This window comes from Felis catus, chromosome D3, assembly GCF_018350175.1.
Source record: "Felis catus isolate Fca126 chromosome D3, F.catus_Fca126_mat1.0, whole genome shotgun sequence".
Classification (NCBI taxonomy): Eukaryota; Metazoa; Chordata; class Mammalia; order Carnivora; family Felidae; genus Felis; species Felis catus.
This window is the reverse complement of record NC_058379.1, coordinates 8267592-8288450: the sequence shown is the minus strand read 5'-3', so window position 1 is coordinate 8288450 and position 20859 is coordinate 8267592. Positions and strand designations below refer to the sequence as shown.

Here is a 20859-nt window from a genome sequence, read left to right as displayed (position 1 = left end):
ACCAACGGAATGGGAAAAGATATTCGCAAATGACATATCGGACAAAGGGCTAGTATCCAAAATCTATAAAGAGCTCACCAAACTCCACACCCGAAAAACAAATAACCCAGTGAAGAAATGGGCAGAAAACACGAATAGACACTTCTCTAAAGAAGACATCCAGATGGCCAACAGGCACATGAAAAGATGTTCAGCGTCGCTCCTTATCAGGGAAATACAAATCAAAACCACACTCAGATATCACCTCACGCCAGAGTGGCCAAAATGAACAAATCAGGAGACTATAGATGCTGGAGAGGATGTGGAGAAACGGGAACCCTCTTGCACTGTTGGTGGGAATGCAAATTGGTGCAGCCGCTCTGGAAAGCAGTGTGGAGGTTCCTCAGAAAATTAAAAATAGACCTACCCTGTGACCCCGCAATAGCACTGCTAGGAATTTATCCAAGGGATACAGGAGTACCGATGCATAGGGGCACTTGTACCCCAATGTTCATAGCAGCACTCTCAACAATAGCCAAATTATGGAAAGAGCCTAAATGTCCATCAACTGATGAATGGATAAAGAAATTGTGGTTTATATACACAATGGAATATTACGTGGCAATGAGAAAAAATGAAATATGGCCTTTTGTAGCAACGTGGATGGAACTGGAGAGTGTGATGCTAAGTGAAATAAGCCAAACAGAGAAAGACAGATATCATATGGTTTCACTCTTATGTGGATCCTGAGAAACTTAACAGGAACCCATGGGGGAGGGGAAGGAAAAAAAAAAAAAAAAGAGGTTAGAGTGGGAGAGAGCCAAAGCATAAGAGACTGTTAAAAACTGAGAACAAACTGAGGGTTGATGGGGGGTGGGAGGGAAGAGAGGGTGGGTGATGGGTATTGAGGAGGGCACCTTTTGGGATGAGCACTGGGTGTTGTATGGAAACCAATTTGTCAATAAATTTCATATATATAAAAAATAAAAAAAAAATTCTTTGAGAATATCAATTCAACCGGATTTGTGCTTAATTACTACATACTTAAATCCAATATAAAAAACTTCAAGACACAGAAACATATTCATTAGTATCAATCTTCAGTTATGTTAAGAGACTCTAGTCTCTAAGTTTAACCTTCTTATCACCCGAAAAATACTGGTGTGAAGAAAAAGAAATCAAGATAGACTAGACTGGCAAGAAAATCTCTATCACTGAGAAGATAATTTCAACAGTTCAAGAAATTCCTACCCACCTTAGAAGTCTGGCAGAATAAGAAATAAACACATTCCTATGCTTACTGCCATAATTAAGCAAGGCAATACAATGAAACTAAAATGTTAAAATGATAACCAAAGTACAATGAAAGAAAAAGGAGAATTTTTAGACACTTCATCTATTATTAATAAGAAACATCCAGGGAATACTAATGAGAGTCTAGCGAAGCACAAATGCCTGTAGTACCTGTCATCTGCAAACAGAAGAGCTAAAATTCTCAGACAAAATGCAACATCTGGAATAATAACTTTAATGGCAGGGGAAGCATCAAAATGCATACTTCAATACTGAACTTTAAAAACTGCTAGCTGACCTCTAAAAAGAAAATGACAAAGGAATAGAAATTACTATATGTATAGTATTTATCCTCATTAACAGTCACATTCCTAAATTTTTCTAAGAAAAGATTAATCAAACAATCACATATGGATAATCAAGGAATGAAGGTTTGTATCCAAACAAATGGCTGTTGTACAGTTTCTACCTGGCTAACGTTTCCAGTTTGTGACTGTCAGACCCGAGTTCAAATCCTTACTCTGCAACTCACTAACTGTATGACATTAGGCAAGTTACTTAAACTTCTCTAATCTTATTTTCTCAATTACAAAATGCAGATAGTGTTTACCTCACAAGTGTTTTGAGAGGATGAATCAGGATATATTACATGTGTGTTTTACTGTGATTAAACATACATGGTATAAAATTTATCATTTTAACCATATTTCAGGGTACAGTTCTGTGGCAGTAAGTGTATTCACACTGTTGTGCAACCATCACCAACGATATGTTTTTAAAGATTGAGCACACAGTAACTGCTCAGTGGATAGCAGCTAAAACGACTCTCATTAGTGTTATCTCATCCCATCCTGAATCTGTGTAAATCATTTATCCACAAACAGAAACTATTTCATATTTATTCCTACTGAATTGCACCCAGTTTGGGAAATACTAAGTTCAAGTTTTAAGCTGCAAACTATATTCTTAGCTTTCAAACTCTTCATTCAAGTGACTGACGAAAATATAAAAATATCAGGTGCTAGCATTTATTGAGCACTTAGCATGTGCTAGTGCTATTCTAAGCACTTTTCAGGTATTAATTCGTTTAATCTGCACAGTAATAATTCCAGGAGGTATATAGCGATAAAAGTCACATTTTACAGCTGAGTACAAAGAGGTTAAGGAATCTGCCCAATGTTGCCCAGCCAGTAAGATGACAAAGCCAGGATCTGCACTCCAACAATCAAATCCTAGAGCCCATGCCCATAACCATTCCACTACACCGCTTCTCACACATGCAGTGACATGAGACCCATAGGAATGACTTCTGGATGCCAGATGTTATATGTTGACTGGGAAGCTGTGACATCCATTATTTTGCGTGTTCTTCATAATGACAGTGAAGAGCAATCATCTCCATTTTACAGATGGAGAAGTGATTTGCTCAGGTCTATAGGAACAGGTGAGAGAGACCTGGATTCCAGCTTGGCCACTTGTTACCTCGAAGTGCATCTACAATCTCCCTGAGCTTCACCCAGCTGCAAAATGGGAACAGCAGGAATAAGAACACAAGAAGTAAAGGAGTGTGTGTTTGCAAAGCATCTAGCACAGAGCCTTGTATAAACAGTGCTCAATAAATGTTAGCCCGCCCTTCCTTGTTCTCCTATTTGTGACTCCTGCCATAGAAATTCTTTCCAAATACCATGCTACTACTTCTCGATGCCGTCTCACCAACTGTGTTAACAGATGGGTGGCAAAAAAACACGATTTTTTGGTGATTACCATGTGATACCAAATGAAACCTCAGTGAAGTCCAGCTATATTATATAATTTTAAGTATAACAAACTTCCTCCCTTTTGTCCATATGGTCTGCCACTTTATCAAAGTAGAAAATAAAACTGGTCTACCAAGATTTGTTCTTTACAAAATTATGCTTAATGTTCCCCAATACCTTCTGTTCTTTTAGGTAACTGCCAAGTGATTTACTTAATTTGTTCTAGTTTCTGACCAGATATTGTTTAAAAATTAGGTTGACCTCATTTCCAAAGTTACCTTTTTCCCTTTAAGAAAAGTATGCCTTTTTCTGTCATCAGACACTTCTATTCACCATAATTTATCAAAAATAAAACCTAATAGGTTGACAGTACGTTCTATACCCTCACATTTGCATAGAAGGAATATCTAACACTGAATTTATAAGCACTATTCATGCCAACTGTGGCCATAGCAATTAGTATTTCTTGTCAGTTGGGCAGCATTTTCTTAAGAAAAAACAAAAATGCTAGGAGGAAGCGTGGCCTCTTATAAAACAAGATTGTTGCATAATTAACCTTTCCCCCTCGGATAGCAAGTATGTCACAAAGCACACCCCGTTGGCTTCCAAGTAACACTTAAAATATTCCCATCTCTTAAAGCAATCTGGACGTGGATGTTAAAAGCCAAAGGAATTTTTCAGTCAAGTGCTGACTGTTGAAATCTACTACTTCCCCAAAAGCTAAAGGCATATTGGGAGACTACAATCACAAGTACCACAGAGAAAAGTGGCACCATGGGAACAACTCACTTGTGTTTGGCACAGTGAAGGTTCACTGCCAATTTGTAACAGTATGAATTCTGTAACTATTCAAAGCCAAAACTGAAGTTTGGATGTGAGCAGCTTTTCAAAGTAGCTTTTTCTGAGGCCTAGTAGCTAAGTAGCTAATATAAAATAAGTAAGCTGTAGGAAGTGGTAAAGTATAGGCAATGTTTAGGAATTAAAATATAACCTATACCTATCTCTTGATTTGCTTAAAAAAAAAAAAAAGCACTGTCCTTCACACAAGATATTTTGCTTCATTCATTCATTCATTCATTCTTGAGCTAATTTTATGAAAATGAGATGGGGAATTATATTTTTGGTGCTTAAATTTAGCCATATATATAAATGACAATATTACTTGTTCTACTAATCTCATGAGTCTGAAAGAAGGATAAATGAAATAACAGCTATTGAAACATTGTTCAAAAATTTAAGTATATAGCAACATTAGATATAGTTGTATTTTTAAAATTTATAAGCATCTACAATGAAGTCATTTATTTTTTCTTTTTTTTTAATATATGAAATTTATTGTCAAATTGGTTTCCATACAACACCCAGTGCTCATCCCAAAAGATGCCCTCTTCAATGCCCATCACCTACCTTCCCCTCCCTCCCACACCCCATCAACCCTCAGTTTGTTCTCAGTTTTTAAGAGTCTCTTATGCTTTGGCTCTCTCCCACTCTAACCTCTTTTTTTTTGTTCCTTCCCCTCCCCCATGGGTTTCTGTTAAGTTTCTCAGGATCCACATAAGAGTGAAAACATATGGTATCTGTCTTTCTCTGTATGGCTTATTTCACTTAGCATCACACTCTCCAGTTCCATCCACGTTGCTGCAAAGGGCCATATTTCATTCTTTCTCATTGCCATGTAGTACTCCTACAATGAAGTCATTTAAATGGTACCAGTCTCAGTGGCCAAATACACATTATTGACAAAGTAACTGAGTGATGATATTTTCTCAGCCCTTTATGGAATTACATTTATCAAGGAATATGAATTTTTGTCTTACCTGTTAATTCCTAGTCATTTTGTTTTACTTTTATAACTTAATACTTATAATAAATAAATCCAATATAAATTCACCCAATTAAAAAGGGAAAATTTGGAATATTATGTTGTTAAATCACTAAGATCTATGTCATTATATATCAAGAATATCTTAATACCATTGCAAAGGCTTTTCAGTTTTAAATAAGTAGGTTTTATAAAATAAGATGAACTTTCCATTACTGACATTTAAACCAAAAAAGTAAAACACATGAATGGTTTCAAACAAAAGCAATACTCATAACTTTGTCCCATTAGATACCTCAACTTACCTCATCTCCCTTCAAAACTTCAGTACCATCAAATTCGCGGGTCTGATTTGTCTTCACTGATACCTCTCTCTCTAGGCTGGCTAACTTCTCCTTCGCTTCCTGAAGTTCCTCAGCTTTGGCTTCTTTTTTACGAGAAATGATGGATGCCTAATTGAGTATAAAATATGAATGTGAAATTAGACATACAATCAACTTTCTATTATCTTGTGAAATTATTTATTTTTTAGATTTTCCCAAGCTAAACTTTCAATATCTGGTTGGCTTCTCCTAACCAATACCCTACTACCTGTCATCACTAGTTATATGTTTAATATGAGCATGTAATGTATATTAAATATCAACCCAAAGACATTTTGGATGACAAAAGCCCTGAAAATACCGCTATATCAGCAGAGAAACAAAAATACAATAGTATTATACATATTCAAATATTGTCAGGTAACACTCAAATGTTAATGAAGATACTTTCTAGGTAAGCAAATAGAAGCTATCTCTAATTCTAGTGTTTTTCTTCATGGTAGCTTTCCTCTCACCAGAAGAAAACAAGAATGTTTTATTCTCAAAACTACAACACAGGTTATCTTACCTAAATTCAATAGCCATACTTTTAAAATGAAATGTTAAAACATCTATTATATTTGGGGCATTCTAATAAATGAAGTGCAGGTTTAAAACCAAACATCTGACTCACCGGAATTATGCAAATGTTTACACAATCCAAATGGCTGTTCTCAGCCATGAACACAGCACTTTCCATTACTTAGCAACTCTTGGGGGATTTCCTCAAATGAACCACAGCTGTACTAGTGTAAGAAAAACATTAGCCAAACTGTCTTCTTAAGTGAAATAGTACAAATATTTTCTTCACACAAACTTGACAGGAGAGGGGAAATCTCTAATACAAACCCTTTAAACCAGTCTATTCTTTCTGTCTAAAAAATGAAAAGACAGATGACGAAGGAATGTTTCTCTCCATAGAATTATTCCAGCCAAAAAAAGAGAGAAGAAATGATGAGTACCAGAAGCATACAGGAATTGACAGTATACCTCCTTAACACAATAAAATAAATAAATATAAACCTCAGTCCAAAACAGGATCTTATTTAATGAACATGAGAGTATCTCCCACTAAGTCTGGAACAAGGTAAAAACGCCCACTATCTCTACTATAATTTAATATTGTGTTGAAGGTATTTGCTCATATCATTAGACAGGAGAAAGCAATTAGAAGCATAAGAATTTGACAGGAAAAGTTGGAGTTTTCATAGTATATGATTATATGTCTAAAAAAAAGAGAAGAGAAACCATGGGAAAACCATAGTAAACAAATCAGTAGTATTCATAGACAAATCAGTCAGAAGACATAAGGGAGGAAAAGCCCTCAGTTATAAAAGCAAAAAATAAAATGTGGAGCCAAGAGAAGTCCCAAAACTTTGAGGAAAACAAACACTCCTGAAAGACAAAAAACATAAACTTGAACAAATGGAGACACATAACATGTTCTTAGATGGGAAGAACACCATATCATAAAGATGAAATATCATAAAGATGTAAGTTCTGAAGTAACTGATAAATATAAAGCAAACCCAATAATTAAAAAACTATGTTTTTTTTTCAAGAGCTAGGCAAGTTGGTAATAAAGCTTACTGAAAGAACATACAAACAAGAATTGCAAGGAAAACCCTGAAAAAGTAGAGCAATTGGAGGTGAAGGTGGGTACTTTTATCAGTTATTTGAACTTGACTATAAAGCTTCTGCAAATAAGTTAATATGTGTACCTGGACAGGCCAATGGAACAATAGAAAATACACAAATAAATCCAGTATCATTCTTAAATTTGAAATAAAACAAAGTCAGAATCTCAAATCCATAGGTGAAAAATGTATTTTTTACTAACTGATATTAGGACAATTAGATAATTGGATAGCCATATACAATAAATAGCATATAACCAGAAAAAAACTAAATAAATCAGGGATTCAAATATAAAAAATTAAATCATAGAAATCCAAAAGGAAAACCTGAGTAAATTTCACTATAACTTACAAGAGGGAAAAATGTTCCTAAATATGACTCAAAACGTAAAATAATAAGAGAAAGAACTATTAAATTTGATTTCATAAAAATGAAGAACTTTCCCATGGTGATATAACAGCACCATAAACAAATAAAAAGGCAAACACCAAGCTGGAGGAAAACGTTACAATTATAAACCAGACAAAGAGTAAATACTTCTAATACATAAAAAAGGCCGACAACCCTATAGAGAAGTGGGGATACGGACATGAAGGGACAATTCACAGAAAAAGAATTAAAACAACTGTTACTCATGTGAGAAGATGCTCAACCTTGTTTATAATAAGATAAGTGAAAATTAAAACTATCACAGGATACCATCTCTTATCTACAAGGATGGCAAAACTCTGAAAGTTCAACCACATATTGGAGGCAGTGAGGAGGCAGGCACTCTCTTGCATGGCAGGTGGGAACAAGAAATGCTGCAACTTCTATGGAGAGGAATTTGGCAACATCTAACAAAGTTACATACACATTTACCCTTTGATGGAGCGATCTCACCTCTGGGACTATATCCTAAAGATAACGCTGGCAAACATGTGCAAAGACATAGGCAAAAATCTGTTCATGGAAGCATGACTTGCAATTGCAAAAGAATGGCAACAACCCAAATGTCCATCAACTAGTGACTGGCTGAATGAAAGGTGGTATAAGCACTCAGTGGGATACTATGTACCATGAACTGGAATAAGCACACCAACTAAGAAGGCTATGATAAAAAGGAAAAAGCAGATAATAACAAGTGTTGGCAAGAATGTGGAGGAATGAATGTGTTCATACACTGTTGGTAGGACTGGTTTGGAAACAGTCTGGCATTTCCTCAAAATGTTAAACACAGAATTATCAAATGAACCAGCAATTCCACTCCTAGGAATATACTCAAAAGAAATGAAACCATATTTTCATAAAAACACTTGTACAAGAATGTCCTCTGCAGTATTATTCATAATAGCCAAAAGGTAGAAATAACCCAAATGTCCATCAACTGATGTATAGATAAACAAAACATGATCTATCCATACAATGGAATATTATTCAGTAACAAAAAGAATGAAGTACTGACTCATGCTACAACATGGATGAACTTGAAATTTTTTTTAATGTTTATTTATTTTTGAGAGAGAGAGAGAGAGAGAGAGAGAGAGAGAGAGAGAGAGAGAGAGAGAGAGAGGCGGAGCATGAGCGGGGGAGAGGCAGAAAGCTAGGCAGACACAGCATCCAAAGCAGGCTCTGGGCTCTGAGCTGTCAACACAGAGCCTGATGTGGGGCTCGAACCCACAAACTGTGAGATCATGACATGAGCAGAAGTTGAATGCTCAACCAACTGAGCCACCAAGGTGCCCCAACACGGATGAACTTTAAAAACTATGCCAAGTGAAAGAATCCAGTCACAAAGGGTCACATATCATTTGAGTCAATGAATATGAAATGTCCATGACAGGCAAATCTATACTGACAGCTTGGTCTCTGGTAGTTGCCTATGGCTGAAGGTTGGGAAGGAAATGGGAAGTAACTGCTAATAGGTTTAGATGTTCTAAAATTGATTGTGGTGGGGGGTGCCTGGGTGGCTCAGTCAGTTAAGCGTCTGACTTCAGCTCAGGTCAATGGTCTCACTGTCCATGGGTTTGAGTCTCATGTCGGGTTCTGTGTTGACAGCTCAGAGCCTGGAACCTGCTTTGGATTCTGTGTGTGTGTGTCTCTCTCTCTGCCCCTCCGCTCCTTGGACTCTCTCTCTCAAAGACAAATAAACACTAAAAAAATAAAATAAAATAAATAAAATTGATTGTGGTGATGGTTGCACAATTCTGTGAATATACTAAAAACCACTGAATTGTGCATTTTACAAGTGAATTATATGGTATGTGAATTGTATCTCAATAAAGTTGTAAAAAAAAGGAACAAAGATTATTCTATTTAGCAGCATATACTGTTAAGAATTTTAAAAAGAAAAGTGTGTATGTGATTCCTTCTCTCAGAAGGGAGATATATGGATCTATGTATATATAATATTATTTTGTTTTGTTTTTTACTTTAATCTTGAGAGCGAGAGAGAGTGCACGCGAACATGTGTGCGCCCGTGAGCAGGGGAGAGGGGCAGAAGGAGACGGGAAGAGGGAGAGAGAGGTGGGGGAGAGAGGGAGAGGGAGAATGGGGGGGGAGGGGGGGGGAGAGAGAGAGAGAGAGAGAGAGAGAGAGAGAGAGAGAGAGAGAGAGAGAGAGAGAATCTTAAGCAGGCTCTACCCCCAGTCCAGAGCTCGATGCTCTCATGACTGTGAGATCATGACCTGAGCCAAAATCGAGTTGGATACTTAACCAACCACCCAGGTCCCCCATATATAACATTATTTTTTAGTGGAATAATTAGCTTTAAAAATTAAAAAAAAATTTTTAAAAAAAATTTTTTTTTCAACGTTTATTTATTTTTGGGACAGAGAGAGACAGAGTATGAACGGGGGAGGGGCAGAGAGAGAGGGAGACACAGAATCGGAAACAGGCTCCAGGCTCTGAGCCATCAGCCCAGAGCCTGACGCGGGGCTCGAACTCACGGACCGCGAGGTCGTGCCTTGGCTGAAGTCGGATGCTTAACCGACTGCGCCACCCAGGCGCCCCCAAAAAAATTTTTTTTAACATTTATTTTTGAGACAGAGAGAGACAGAGCATGAATGGGGGAGGGTCAGAGAGAGGGAGACACAGAATCTGAAACAGGCTCCAGGCTCTGAGCTGTCAGCACAGAGCCCGACGTGGGGCTCGAACTCACGGACCACGAGATCATGACTTGAGTGAGCCAAAGTCGGACGCTTAACCCACTGAGCTACCCAGGCGCCCCGACTTTAAACATTTTTAAAAAATTACCTATGAGGGAAGAAAATATTAGGATAGATAGCACAGGAGTAGATGCTAGAAATGTCTTTGAATATTTTTTTGTTTTTTAGAATTGACTTGGAATCATGTAAATATTTTAAATAATCATAAAACTAATCCCTAAAAATAAAAATAAACATACATATGTATCCAGTTTAATGTGTGGCATAACCATATAGAGGACCTATTCTAAGTGACTTCAAAACAGTAATTTGTATATTCCTAGTGGCATACATCCTAAGGACAAAACAAAATAAAAAACAATTTTCAGCAGTAATCATATTTTTGGTGGTAGTATTGTTACTTTTATTTTGAAACTGTTGTGTGTAAAGTGTGGATTAAAGCAAATAAAGGATTAAATGATGTTGGTATTACTGAGAACCAGAATTTCCAGTGTGGGATAAGGAGAAAGATGTGAGACTGATGAGGTTAAGCAGAAGCCCAGTAGCCTTGAATCTAAACTGGAAGGGTAAATATGAGCTCAGGGTGACATTAGGAAGAGAGGAAGAAAAAAACTATTTCTTAGCTTTGTCCACAAAAAAGACCTAAAAATAAGGGCCACTCAAGGAGCAATGAGAAATCCTAATACCCAAATTTCATTCGTTATATATCATTTCCTAATGAAACAAATCAGGCTCATAGAAGGAAGTCTAATTCCAAGCCTAGAGAAGGAAATATAAAAGATGAACATAGAAATATTCTTATCAAACCAGAAAGCAAAGACATTATCAAAGACGAAGAGAATATTAAAAAGGAACCAAAAGTTAACTTGAAAAGCCTCCTAGTATTAAAAAATGGGACAATTTGAGCATCATCAAGGAAAATACTAGAAACTTATCAAATAGAATTAAATCTATGATTCATAAGGATGTTAAATATCTAGATGATCTGTCCATTGTTATAAGTGGAGTATTCAAGTCCCCTGAAATTACTGTATTCTTACCAATAAGATTGCTTATGTTTGTGATTAATTGTTTTATATATTTGGGTGTTTCAAATTCGGTGCATAAACATTTATAATTGTTAGCTCTTCTTGATGGATAGACCCCATAATTATTAAATAAATGAGGAACCAAAAAATTAAAAACTAACCTTAATTGATCACTTTTACTGTTGGAGGATGAAAATGAGGTGGAGGAAACAAATTCTTCTTGAAAACTGATAAATAAAGAATCAAGCATGTACCCTGCCTTTCCTATGTGAACTATAGCTCAGTTTAACCAAATAGTTGATGAGAGGTTTTTCCATAGAGGCAGTCAAGCTAATAATTGAAGAAAGAATCACAGTATCAACAGATTTTAACAACACTTATTTTTGAGAGAGAGAGAGAGAGAGAGAGAGAGAGAGAGAGAGATCGGAGGAGGTGCAGAGAGAGAGGGACAGAAGATCTGAAGTGGGCTCTGCGCTGACAGCGGCGAGGTGGATATGGGGCTCCAACTCACAAACCGTGAGATCATGACCTGAGCCAAAGTCAGACGCTCAACCAACTGAGCCACCTAGGTGCCCCAAGTATCAACATTTTATAAACCTTAATGAAATTAACAGATGAGCAATGATAATCAATGGCTGTTAACATTCCAAAAAAAAAAAGAGACAATTAGACATTATCACCTCCAAATGGAAGTACATAATGCTACCTAGAAAGTATTCTTGCCAAAAAATATCAAACCAGAATTTTCAGGAAATACAGGAAACAAAGGAACATGTTAAAAGAACACCATAGGGTCTTGGGGCACCTGGGTGGCTCAGTCGGTTAGGGTCCAACCTTGGCTTGGGTCATGATCTGACGGTTTGTGGGTTCGAGCCCTGCGTCAGGCTCGGTGCTGACAGCTTTGGAGCCTGGAGCCTACTTTGAATTCTGTGTCTCCCTCTCTCTCTGCCCCACCCTTGCTCATACTCTGTCTCTATCTTATCTCTCAAAAACGAATGTTAAAAAAATTTTTTTAAATCAAATTCCACACTTACAGATATAAGCACAAATAGATCTATCATCACAGTTGGCAGATGCTAAGGAAACTAAGCATTATCAGGTGTACTGAATTTCAAACTCAAACATGTGTCTTTATGGTTTTTCCACAAATTCTTTGTTATAATCTGGAGATTAGCAATAACAGAAGAACATTTATTCTTTAAAAAAATTTTTTTTTAATCTTTATTTATTTTTGAGAGAGAGAGGGTGAGCGGGGAGGAACAGAGAGAGAGGGAGACACAGAATCCGAAACAGGCTCCAGGCTCTGAGCTGTCAGCACAGAGCCCGACACAAGGCTTGAACTCATCAACTGTGAGATCATGACCTGAGCTGAAGTCGGCTGCTCAACCAACTGAGCCACCAGGCGCCCCAAGAACATTTACTCTTTACTTCCTTCTCACTTTAAGACTATCCACAACACAGCCTAGGGTATTTATGAAGATGTTCACCAATAAGATTAAAGATCTAAATATGAAAGCCAAAAGAGTGGTCTTACCTGTTGCCTGTATAGTGAGAGTTTGCCTTCAATTGGCTCATTTCTCATCATTTTCTTTTCAATCAGCTGATTTATCTGTGTGTTTATTTCATTTATCTAAAACAGCATGAAAGTAAAAAAGGTTAAAACTCTCCCTATGATTACATAAACTAGAGAACATCTAGCTAAACCAAACTTTGAACTTACATAGTTGTGTGTGTGTGTGTGTGTGTGTGTGTGTGTGTGTGTGTGTGAGACAGAGAGGGGTGGGGGGAGAGGGGGAGACAGAAAGAGAGGAGGGGAGAGGGAAAGAGAGCAAGAGAGAACACACAAATGGGGGAGAGGAGTAGAGGGGAGAGAAAGAGAGAATCTTTGGCAGGCTCCACCCTCAACACCGAGCCCAACATGGGGCTCAATCCCACAACCCTGGGATCATGACCTGAGCCAAAATCAAGAGTCGGATGCTCAACTGACTGAGCCACCCAGGTGTCCCTGAATTCAGTTTTTATCTCAGTGATTTCATGGGAGGAACAGGTCCATTAACGTTCTAAGTAGGTTACTATGATTATTTTTAGAAACAATTTACATTTCATAGTTGATGATATATATTTACACACTTTATTTATATGGATTTAACCATCCATGTTGAAATTATCCTGAAGTATTCTACATGAAATTTTATACATTATTATCAAAAAGACAATTTCTAAAAATCTGAAGTTATCCCTCACCTACGTCGTGACTTACAAGTCACTGCAAGTGATAAAGAAAATCCAGACTAACATTCCCGAGGGATTTAGTGTAAGGAATTCATGAATCCAGGTTACTGAGAGTTTTTGGGTTCATGGATGACATCTAATAACCCTTCCTGTTCTAATGATCTGTGATTTTATATAGCTGCCATTTATCTTACTCATTAACCCTTTACCAAATGTAATAAAATAAAAGTGAATAAAGCCAATAAAAGTAGATAGTCCCTCAAGAAAAAAAAAAATTACATGGCTTCAGTATAACTATCCTTTAAAAAGACTAGACTACTCCTGTTAATTCTATGACATTAAATTTGAGCTAAATGTTACTTGAACATCTAATTTCTTTAAGAAAATTAAAAGAATAAAATGGCCAGAATTATGTATTTAATCAGAGTGGGCATTAAGCACATATTACGCACATTAATGGATTAGTGAGCCAAAATCTTTCAATCAATCATCATACCATTTAATTCGTATTTTTAAAAAATATACATCTGATTGGTGCTTTATTTCTATGGAACAAAAATGTAATAATATGAAACCAAGTTTCAATGAACATTACAAGAAACTTTAGTAATTCCAAAGCAGGCATGAAAAAGCAAATAAAAATATTAGCTTTAAATATAAAATTGCTATAATATTATTCTTGGAAATAAAAAATAATGATATGCAAAATATTTAAAAATTTACCATCTAAATGATTATATTATGAATATATAAACCTATGAGTCAATGATATGCATTAATTTATATATTCAAGCTGTTTAGTTTCCTAATCAGTTGACTAAGTCTGTAAAACATCATGTAGATTAAGTAATGGCATTACATGCTATAATTTCTCACAAAGAACAACTCCTCATAAAAACTGTCAACTCAGCACAGGGGAACTTAAGAGTCAAGAGCAAGACACCATAGAAAGCAGTTCATATAATTTTCACAGGACTGGGGATGAGATAAAATTGGGAGTTATAAAAAGAAGACTGGTTGCCACTTACGTTAGATTCTAGTTCAAGAAGATCAGAATGGCCCATGGCAGGCTCTGAAACCACTTTTTGTAGAAAATGCAATTCTTTTTTCTTGCTCTCTAATTCTTTAGGAAATTTTTCAGTTACCATATAAGAATTAAACTTTATCTCTTCCTCTAGTCTCTTCATTAAACCTTTAAAAATAAAATAATTATTCAGCCCAAGAGAGTAGGTATAGTGATACTTTGTACACTTTAAAATATGAGACCTGAATAATAGGCTTATCTATTGAAAGCATTCTGTATAATAAAAAATTGACCATTGAAATATTTTTTCAATTTTTTAAAAAAGTAATCACCCAAGGTGGGGCCCAAACTCATGACCCCAATATCAAAGGTCACAAGCTCTACCGACTGGGCCAGCCAGGAGCCCCAACCATTGAAATCTTTTGAATGACAACACAAATGAAATTCCACCCAGATTCTTTGTTCTATAAGTGGCCATTTATTCTTTTTCTTTAACAATACTTCTGATGCAATTTGTATTTCTATTCTAATATTTCATAAATGGTAATACATTATAATTTGTCAGCTTCAAACCAATGAAAATATTACTAAAGGTACAAGTCAGAATCCAAAAAAAAAATTATCTACATTCATAAGCATTTTTGGCTTTCCATGTTGGTAGTTTTGATATTGTAAAGTATTAGCTTACAGTAAGTGGCAACTTAAATTGTATTTTAAAGGTTTTAAAGTGTTTGAAAGTTTTCTTATTTTGGCAGAGTACACATACACATACACAGATTTTCAGTGAATAATAGTTTTGCTATAAATTCCCAGTCTAGAGAGCTTTAAAAGGTTTATTTCAGATCTTTCCATGACACGTTTACAAATTCTGGCTTGACTTTTTAAAACACTGGATTTCCGGTTTAAGTAATCTACGTAGGTAGATTGCTTAATAAATTTGGCCCAAAACCTTAAAAATTATTTTTAGTTCTGTTGTGCTAACTATATATTAACATGTAAAACTTTATTAATGGCAAAATCACAAGTTTTCCATTCATCCCTACAATTTTTCCCCCTTTTTGGGGACTGGGGAAAGGGAGGGAAGAGAGAGTATTTAATGAATCACACTATAATTAGGCAGTCATTCCTATGTGGTTTCCGATTAAATCTACATCCTGGCTCCTTTGGCTATTAGGTGACTGTTTTTTCCATTGTCAAGTTCTTAAACATACTACACGTAACCAGAGATATAAAGAATCAAATACTAAAATGTTTTCAAAGATTTAAAATTCTTAAATATTATCTTTTCTACTTAAAAGAAAGATTCTAATTTTAGAAAATACAAACTGCTGTATAGTGACAGAAAGTGGTTGCCTGGCAATGGGTAGAGGGGCACAAAGCGGCAAAAGTGAGATATTACAAAGGACACAAGAAAATGTTGGGGCAGAGGTGCCTGGGTGGCGCAGTCGGTTAAGCGTCCGACTTCAGCCAGGTCACGATCTCACGGTCTGTGGGTTCGAGCCCCGCGTCGGGCTCTGGGCTGATGGCTCAGAGCCTGGAGCCTGTTTCCGATTCTGTGTCTCCCTCTCTCTCTGCCCCTCCCCCGTTCACGCTCTGTCTCTCTCTGTCCCAAAAATAAATAAAAAACGTTGAAAAAAAAATTAAAAAAAAAAAAAAAAGAAAATGTTGGGGAGTGATGGTTATATTTGTTATCTTAAGGTTGATGGTTTCAACAGTGTGTGTATTTTGTCAAAACATATCAAATATACACTTCAAATATGTGCAGTTTATTAAACATCCATTTTACCTCAATAAAACTGTTAAGAAACATAAAAATAGGGTTTCCATCACATTTAAAATTCTTCTCTTAAAAATTTTAACTTAAGACCTTGAAGAGTAGTCATATTCTCAATGCAACTTTTAAAAAAATATCTTTCAAAATCCTGGTGAAATTAAATATACAGTCACTAAGATCTCAGCAAACTTTCTGGTTAAAAACCTTCTGAAAACATCTCTCTGACCCTACAACAAAATGAGTAGCTTCTTTTATATAATAAATCTCACGAATAAGTACAGAGTATAAAGATGAATTAACCTCCATGAGTGTTTTATAATATGGCTGTTACTCTGAAAAAATACAAAGCACATTCCTACACTAAAAACACTTTTCATGTTATTCAAGTAAATAGAAACTTTCTATAAGCTATTTTTTGTTACTTAAAAAATTTAGATAGACCTTCTTAAAGGAAATACCTGGATCAATTAAACATGTTTTATCTACTCTTTTCCTAGGCTGCTGAATACAACCCTTAAGACTATTTCCCAGATGGGGCGCCTGGGTGGCTCAGTCAGTTGAGGGTCTGACTTCGGCTCAGGTCATGATCTGGCAGTTCGTGAGTTCGAGCCCCACGTCAGGCTCTGTGCCGAGAGCTCAGAGCCTGGAGCTTGCTTTGGATTCTGTGTCTCCTTCTCTCTGTCCCTCCCCCACTCATGCTCTGTCTCAAAAATAATAAATAAATGTTAAAAAATTAAAAAAAAAAGACTATTTTCCAGAAAGATGTCCACAAAGCAAGAACTCCTTAATTTCCTGCTCCCTACGCCCTGCCCCAAAGAACACATATTACACACATAATACCTTATTTTTATGTTTTCAGCCCTGTTTTTCTCATTTGATTCTCCTCCTATCTGTGGAAAAGATCATTTTCTTCCTATCCAGGGTTTTGGTCTCTACTCCCACCTCCTAACTACTTAACAGACTATTTACTGAATGCCTGCTCTGTGTAATTTAGCATGCTAGGGCCTGGAAATAGAAAGACCAATTATGACTTGGTAACTAGTCTGGAGTTTAGTTGAGTCAGAGTCAGATACGCCAACAATTAACATATTGTGGCAATTGCTGCAGAACACTCAATGCCCTACACACAGGAAAGGCTGTTATCAACTCTCACCTTCTCCTCCCAAATCTTCAATTTCTGTTTGTCTAACTGACTCTCTCCTCCAGCACACAATCACCCCTATCACAATCACTATCACAGTCACCAGCACACAATCAGTCTAGGCATGGTACTGTCTTTCTCATTCATTTGCACATTCCCTCTATTGCCTTCTTTTCTTTTCTTTTGTTTTTTTTTTTTTCTTCCTTCTTGCCTTCTTTTCAAAGACAAGCAGTCAGGAATAGCCTACCCTTTTATCTCTACTTCATCTATTATATTTATGTTCTTTCTGGTTACTGTGCCTTGGAATGGAATGTCTTCTATTCCTTACCTTTCCAACTCGAACTTAACTCAGGTGCCACCTCATCCAGGAAGCCATTTGACTCTGTGACAGGGTTTGGTGCTTTGTCTCTTTGTTCTCATAGAACCCTGTGCTGGGCTCCATCAGCAAATTAGTGATGCTGCATTATAACTGTTCACTGCCTGTCGTTCCTGTATTAGACTGTGAGATCCTAAATATCTTTGCTTTCTATTCCTAGCACCCAGCACAGTACCTGACATGTAGTAGATGTTCAACAAAAATTGAATTAATGCACTATAGGTTTGAGCCAATTATTTCTGTAACTACTTAACAATGTAATTGATTTTATTTAGTAGCATCTATGAACATTACTCACATTAATATTTTACACCAGCATCCCAAGAGATGCATAAAACACAATTTTATTTGTAAATTTTATTACTAAGTGAGTAATTATGTACTCCCTGGCCCAAATAATTTCTCTTTAGGTAGAAAGCCAAAGTAAAATAAAGACTATCAATTCAAATAAAAAATGAAGTATTACAAATGCTATAAATACCTTTGGATATTATGTTTAGTTGTCAGAATTAATACATAATAACAACGTATTTAACCTAATAAAATTGAAGATAACAGATATTGAAGAACATTTCACACTGTATTAAACTTCACTGATCAGTTTTTTTCTGCATACAAAATCTTTCAATTCTTACACACATTACCTTCATTTCAAGAAATTCACTACTTGTTTTAAAATTTTTTGATGTTTATTTATTTTTGAGAGAGAGACAGGCAGACAGACAGACAGAGCATGAGCGGAGGAGGGGCAGAGAGAGGGAGACAAAGATTCTGAAGTAGGATTCAGGCTCTGAGCTGTGAGCTCAGAGCCCAACACGGGACTCGAACTCATAGACTGTGAGATCATGACCTGAGCTGAAGTTGGATGCTTAAACAAATGAGCCACCCAGGTGCCCCTCAATAAATTCACTATTAGTGGTAATTTCTAATAATTTCTTAGTAAGAGTAGGCCTATGCAAATTACTTATTGATATTAATTTTTAAATGGCTATAACAACAGATTTCTTTTGAAGATTTGTCTTAATTTTTACAGTAAGTTTTGAAGGAAACTACATCAAATCCAAAGAATATACACGAAAAAGATATACATCACACTGAGGAGAAAAAAATCATAAGAAGTTATTTTCTTGGGGGTACCTGGGTGGCTCAGTCAGTTAAGTGTCCAACTCTTGATTGCGGTTCAGGGCATGATCTCGCAGTTTGTGAAATCCTAACAGTGTGCTAACAGTGCAGAGCCTGCTTCGGATTTTCTGTCTCCTTCTCTTCCTGCCCCTCCCTACCTCTCTCCCAAAAAATAAATAAATAAACATTAAAAGAAAAAAAAAATTATTTTCTTTGTCCTGAAAATTAACATTCTCCTAGCAAGTGAAAACTTAGAGAATAAAGAATGAAATGACACCAACAACTAAATGCATGGCAACTTCCAGGTGTTGCTTGAACCTGAATTTATAAGACTAAGAGGAGTGAGAGAGTCTATGGAAAGTCACCAATTAACATGTATTAACCATATATTTTAGAGGCAACACTATACTGGTTTTTAAAACATGAATTAAATATACCATACTTCCTTGATTCTAAGATGCCATTGATTAAGTAACAAATACCATGTTAAATGTACATGTAAAATGTAACATATACCCCAATGGCAAAAACAACTAAAATGGGAAAGAATATGTGTTTAGAATTAAGGAAATACCGTATTATCTCTTTTAACAGCTGTATTGAGATACAATTTACATGCCATAAAATCCATCCATTTAAAGTATTTAATGGTTTTTAGTAAATTCACAGAGTTGTGCAACTAGCACCACAATCAATTTTAGGACATTTTTATCGGCTCCAGAGGAGCTCTATACCCATTAGCAGTCCCTTCCTCCCTCCACCACACACACACAGCTGTCCCCGCCTTAAAACTCCCGAGCCCTAGGTAATCACTAGTTGGATTTTATCTCTCTGGATTTGCTTATTCTGGACATTTCATACACATGGAATCATATAATATGTGGTCTTTTATGACTAGTTTTACTTAACATGTTTTTGAGGCTCATATGTGTTGTAGCATGTATCAGTACTTCATTCCTTGGCATTCCATTGCATGGATACACCACATTTTGTTTATTCACTCATCAGTTTAGGGACATTGGGGTTGTTTCCACTTTTTGACTATTATGAATAAGGCTGCTATGAACATTTGTGTACAAGACTTTGTGTGGACATATGTTTTCAATTCTTTTGGGTAGATACGTAGGAATGAAACATGCTGGGTCATTTTGAGAAACTGCCAGATACGTTTTTCAAAGAAGTCACACTATTTTACCTTCCTGCCAACAACAATTCCACATTGTTGCCAACAATTGTTATTGTTATTGTCTATCTTTTTTATTCTATGAATTATAGCTTGGAGCATAGTATTTCATAGAATACTACAGAAAGATGAATTAACACTTGAACAGCCAGATATTTACACTGAAATATTTCTCCAGTACCAATGATAGCTTTCCACTGCTCCTCCAGTTTACACGGTCTCCCTTCTGATGAGCAAAAATACTTTTAAAATGCCTAAGATGGGTTTGGTGGTATTATCTCAGGTATTAGAACAATTTATCCCCTATGTAAAGCTAATGTGCCAACAGTCAAGTCATTAGCACAGCCCAATATAAGAAAAAACACCAAGCTTTAAGAGTCCAGCATTTTATTCCTTTTCTTTATGGCTCAGGCTCTAAAACTATTCACATTTTTCCCATCCATCTTTTTCATAACATCCATCCTAGGTACATACTCACATACCAGAGAGCCTCCCTCCATGGTGGTTTTCACTATCTTTACCTTCTGACCAAACACTGAATGGGAACCATAAAACCCCGGTAAAAGTTAAGGATGTCTTCAATAGGACTCTCATTAATTAACTAGAAAATGCCACTCTAAAATGCTGAGCTATCACTCAACAATAATTAATTCCCATGAGTTGATTGTTTTAAGGAAAACTACTGATTTAAACTAATATTCTCTGATCATCTAGATCATATAACAGTTTCCACTTACTTTCAGGCTTTGCATCTGCTGCTGCGTGGCGCATACTTTTCAGCTGATTTTGTACTCTTTGCAGTCTCTGCACCGCATGAAATAGCTTTAAAATATAATTAGATCCATTATTTCCTTAGTGTATTGAGACCTACCACTCACATGGACAAACAAAGAAAAATACAAGTTCCACGTAATTCTTATGATGTAAAAAGAACATATAATAAGAACTAAGAAAATTACTATGTTGAGCTCAAAATGTAATT

At 36.1% G+C, this 20859-nt stretch overlaps 1 protein-coding gene across 23 annotated transcripts in view; it reads right to left on the bottom strand.

The window, feature by feature from the left end:
- The window catches only part of IFT81 (intraflagellar transport 81), a 229327-nt gene that overhangs the window by 92799 nt on the left and 115669 nt on the right, over window positions 1-20859 (bottom strand). For all 23 annotated transcript variants that reach the window (XM_045041408.1, XM_045041409.1, XM_045041407.1 and 20 more), the window contains 4 exons: window positions 20615-20699; window positions 14286-14449; window positions 12560-12655; window positions 5157-5303 (listed from right to left, as the gene is read on the bottom strand). In XM_045041408.1, the coding sequence (XP_044897343.1) occupies window positions 5157-5303; window positions 12560-12655; window positions 14286-14449; window positions 20615-20699 (492 nt within the window). The remainder of the gene's footprint in view (window positions 1-5156; window positions 5304-12559; window positions 12656-14285; window positions 14450-20614; window positions 20700-20859) is intronic.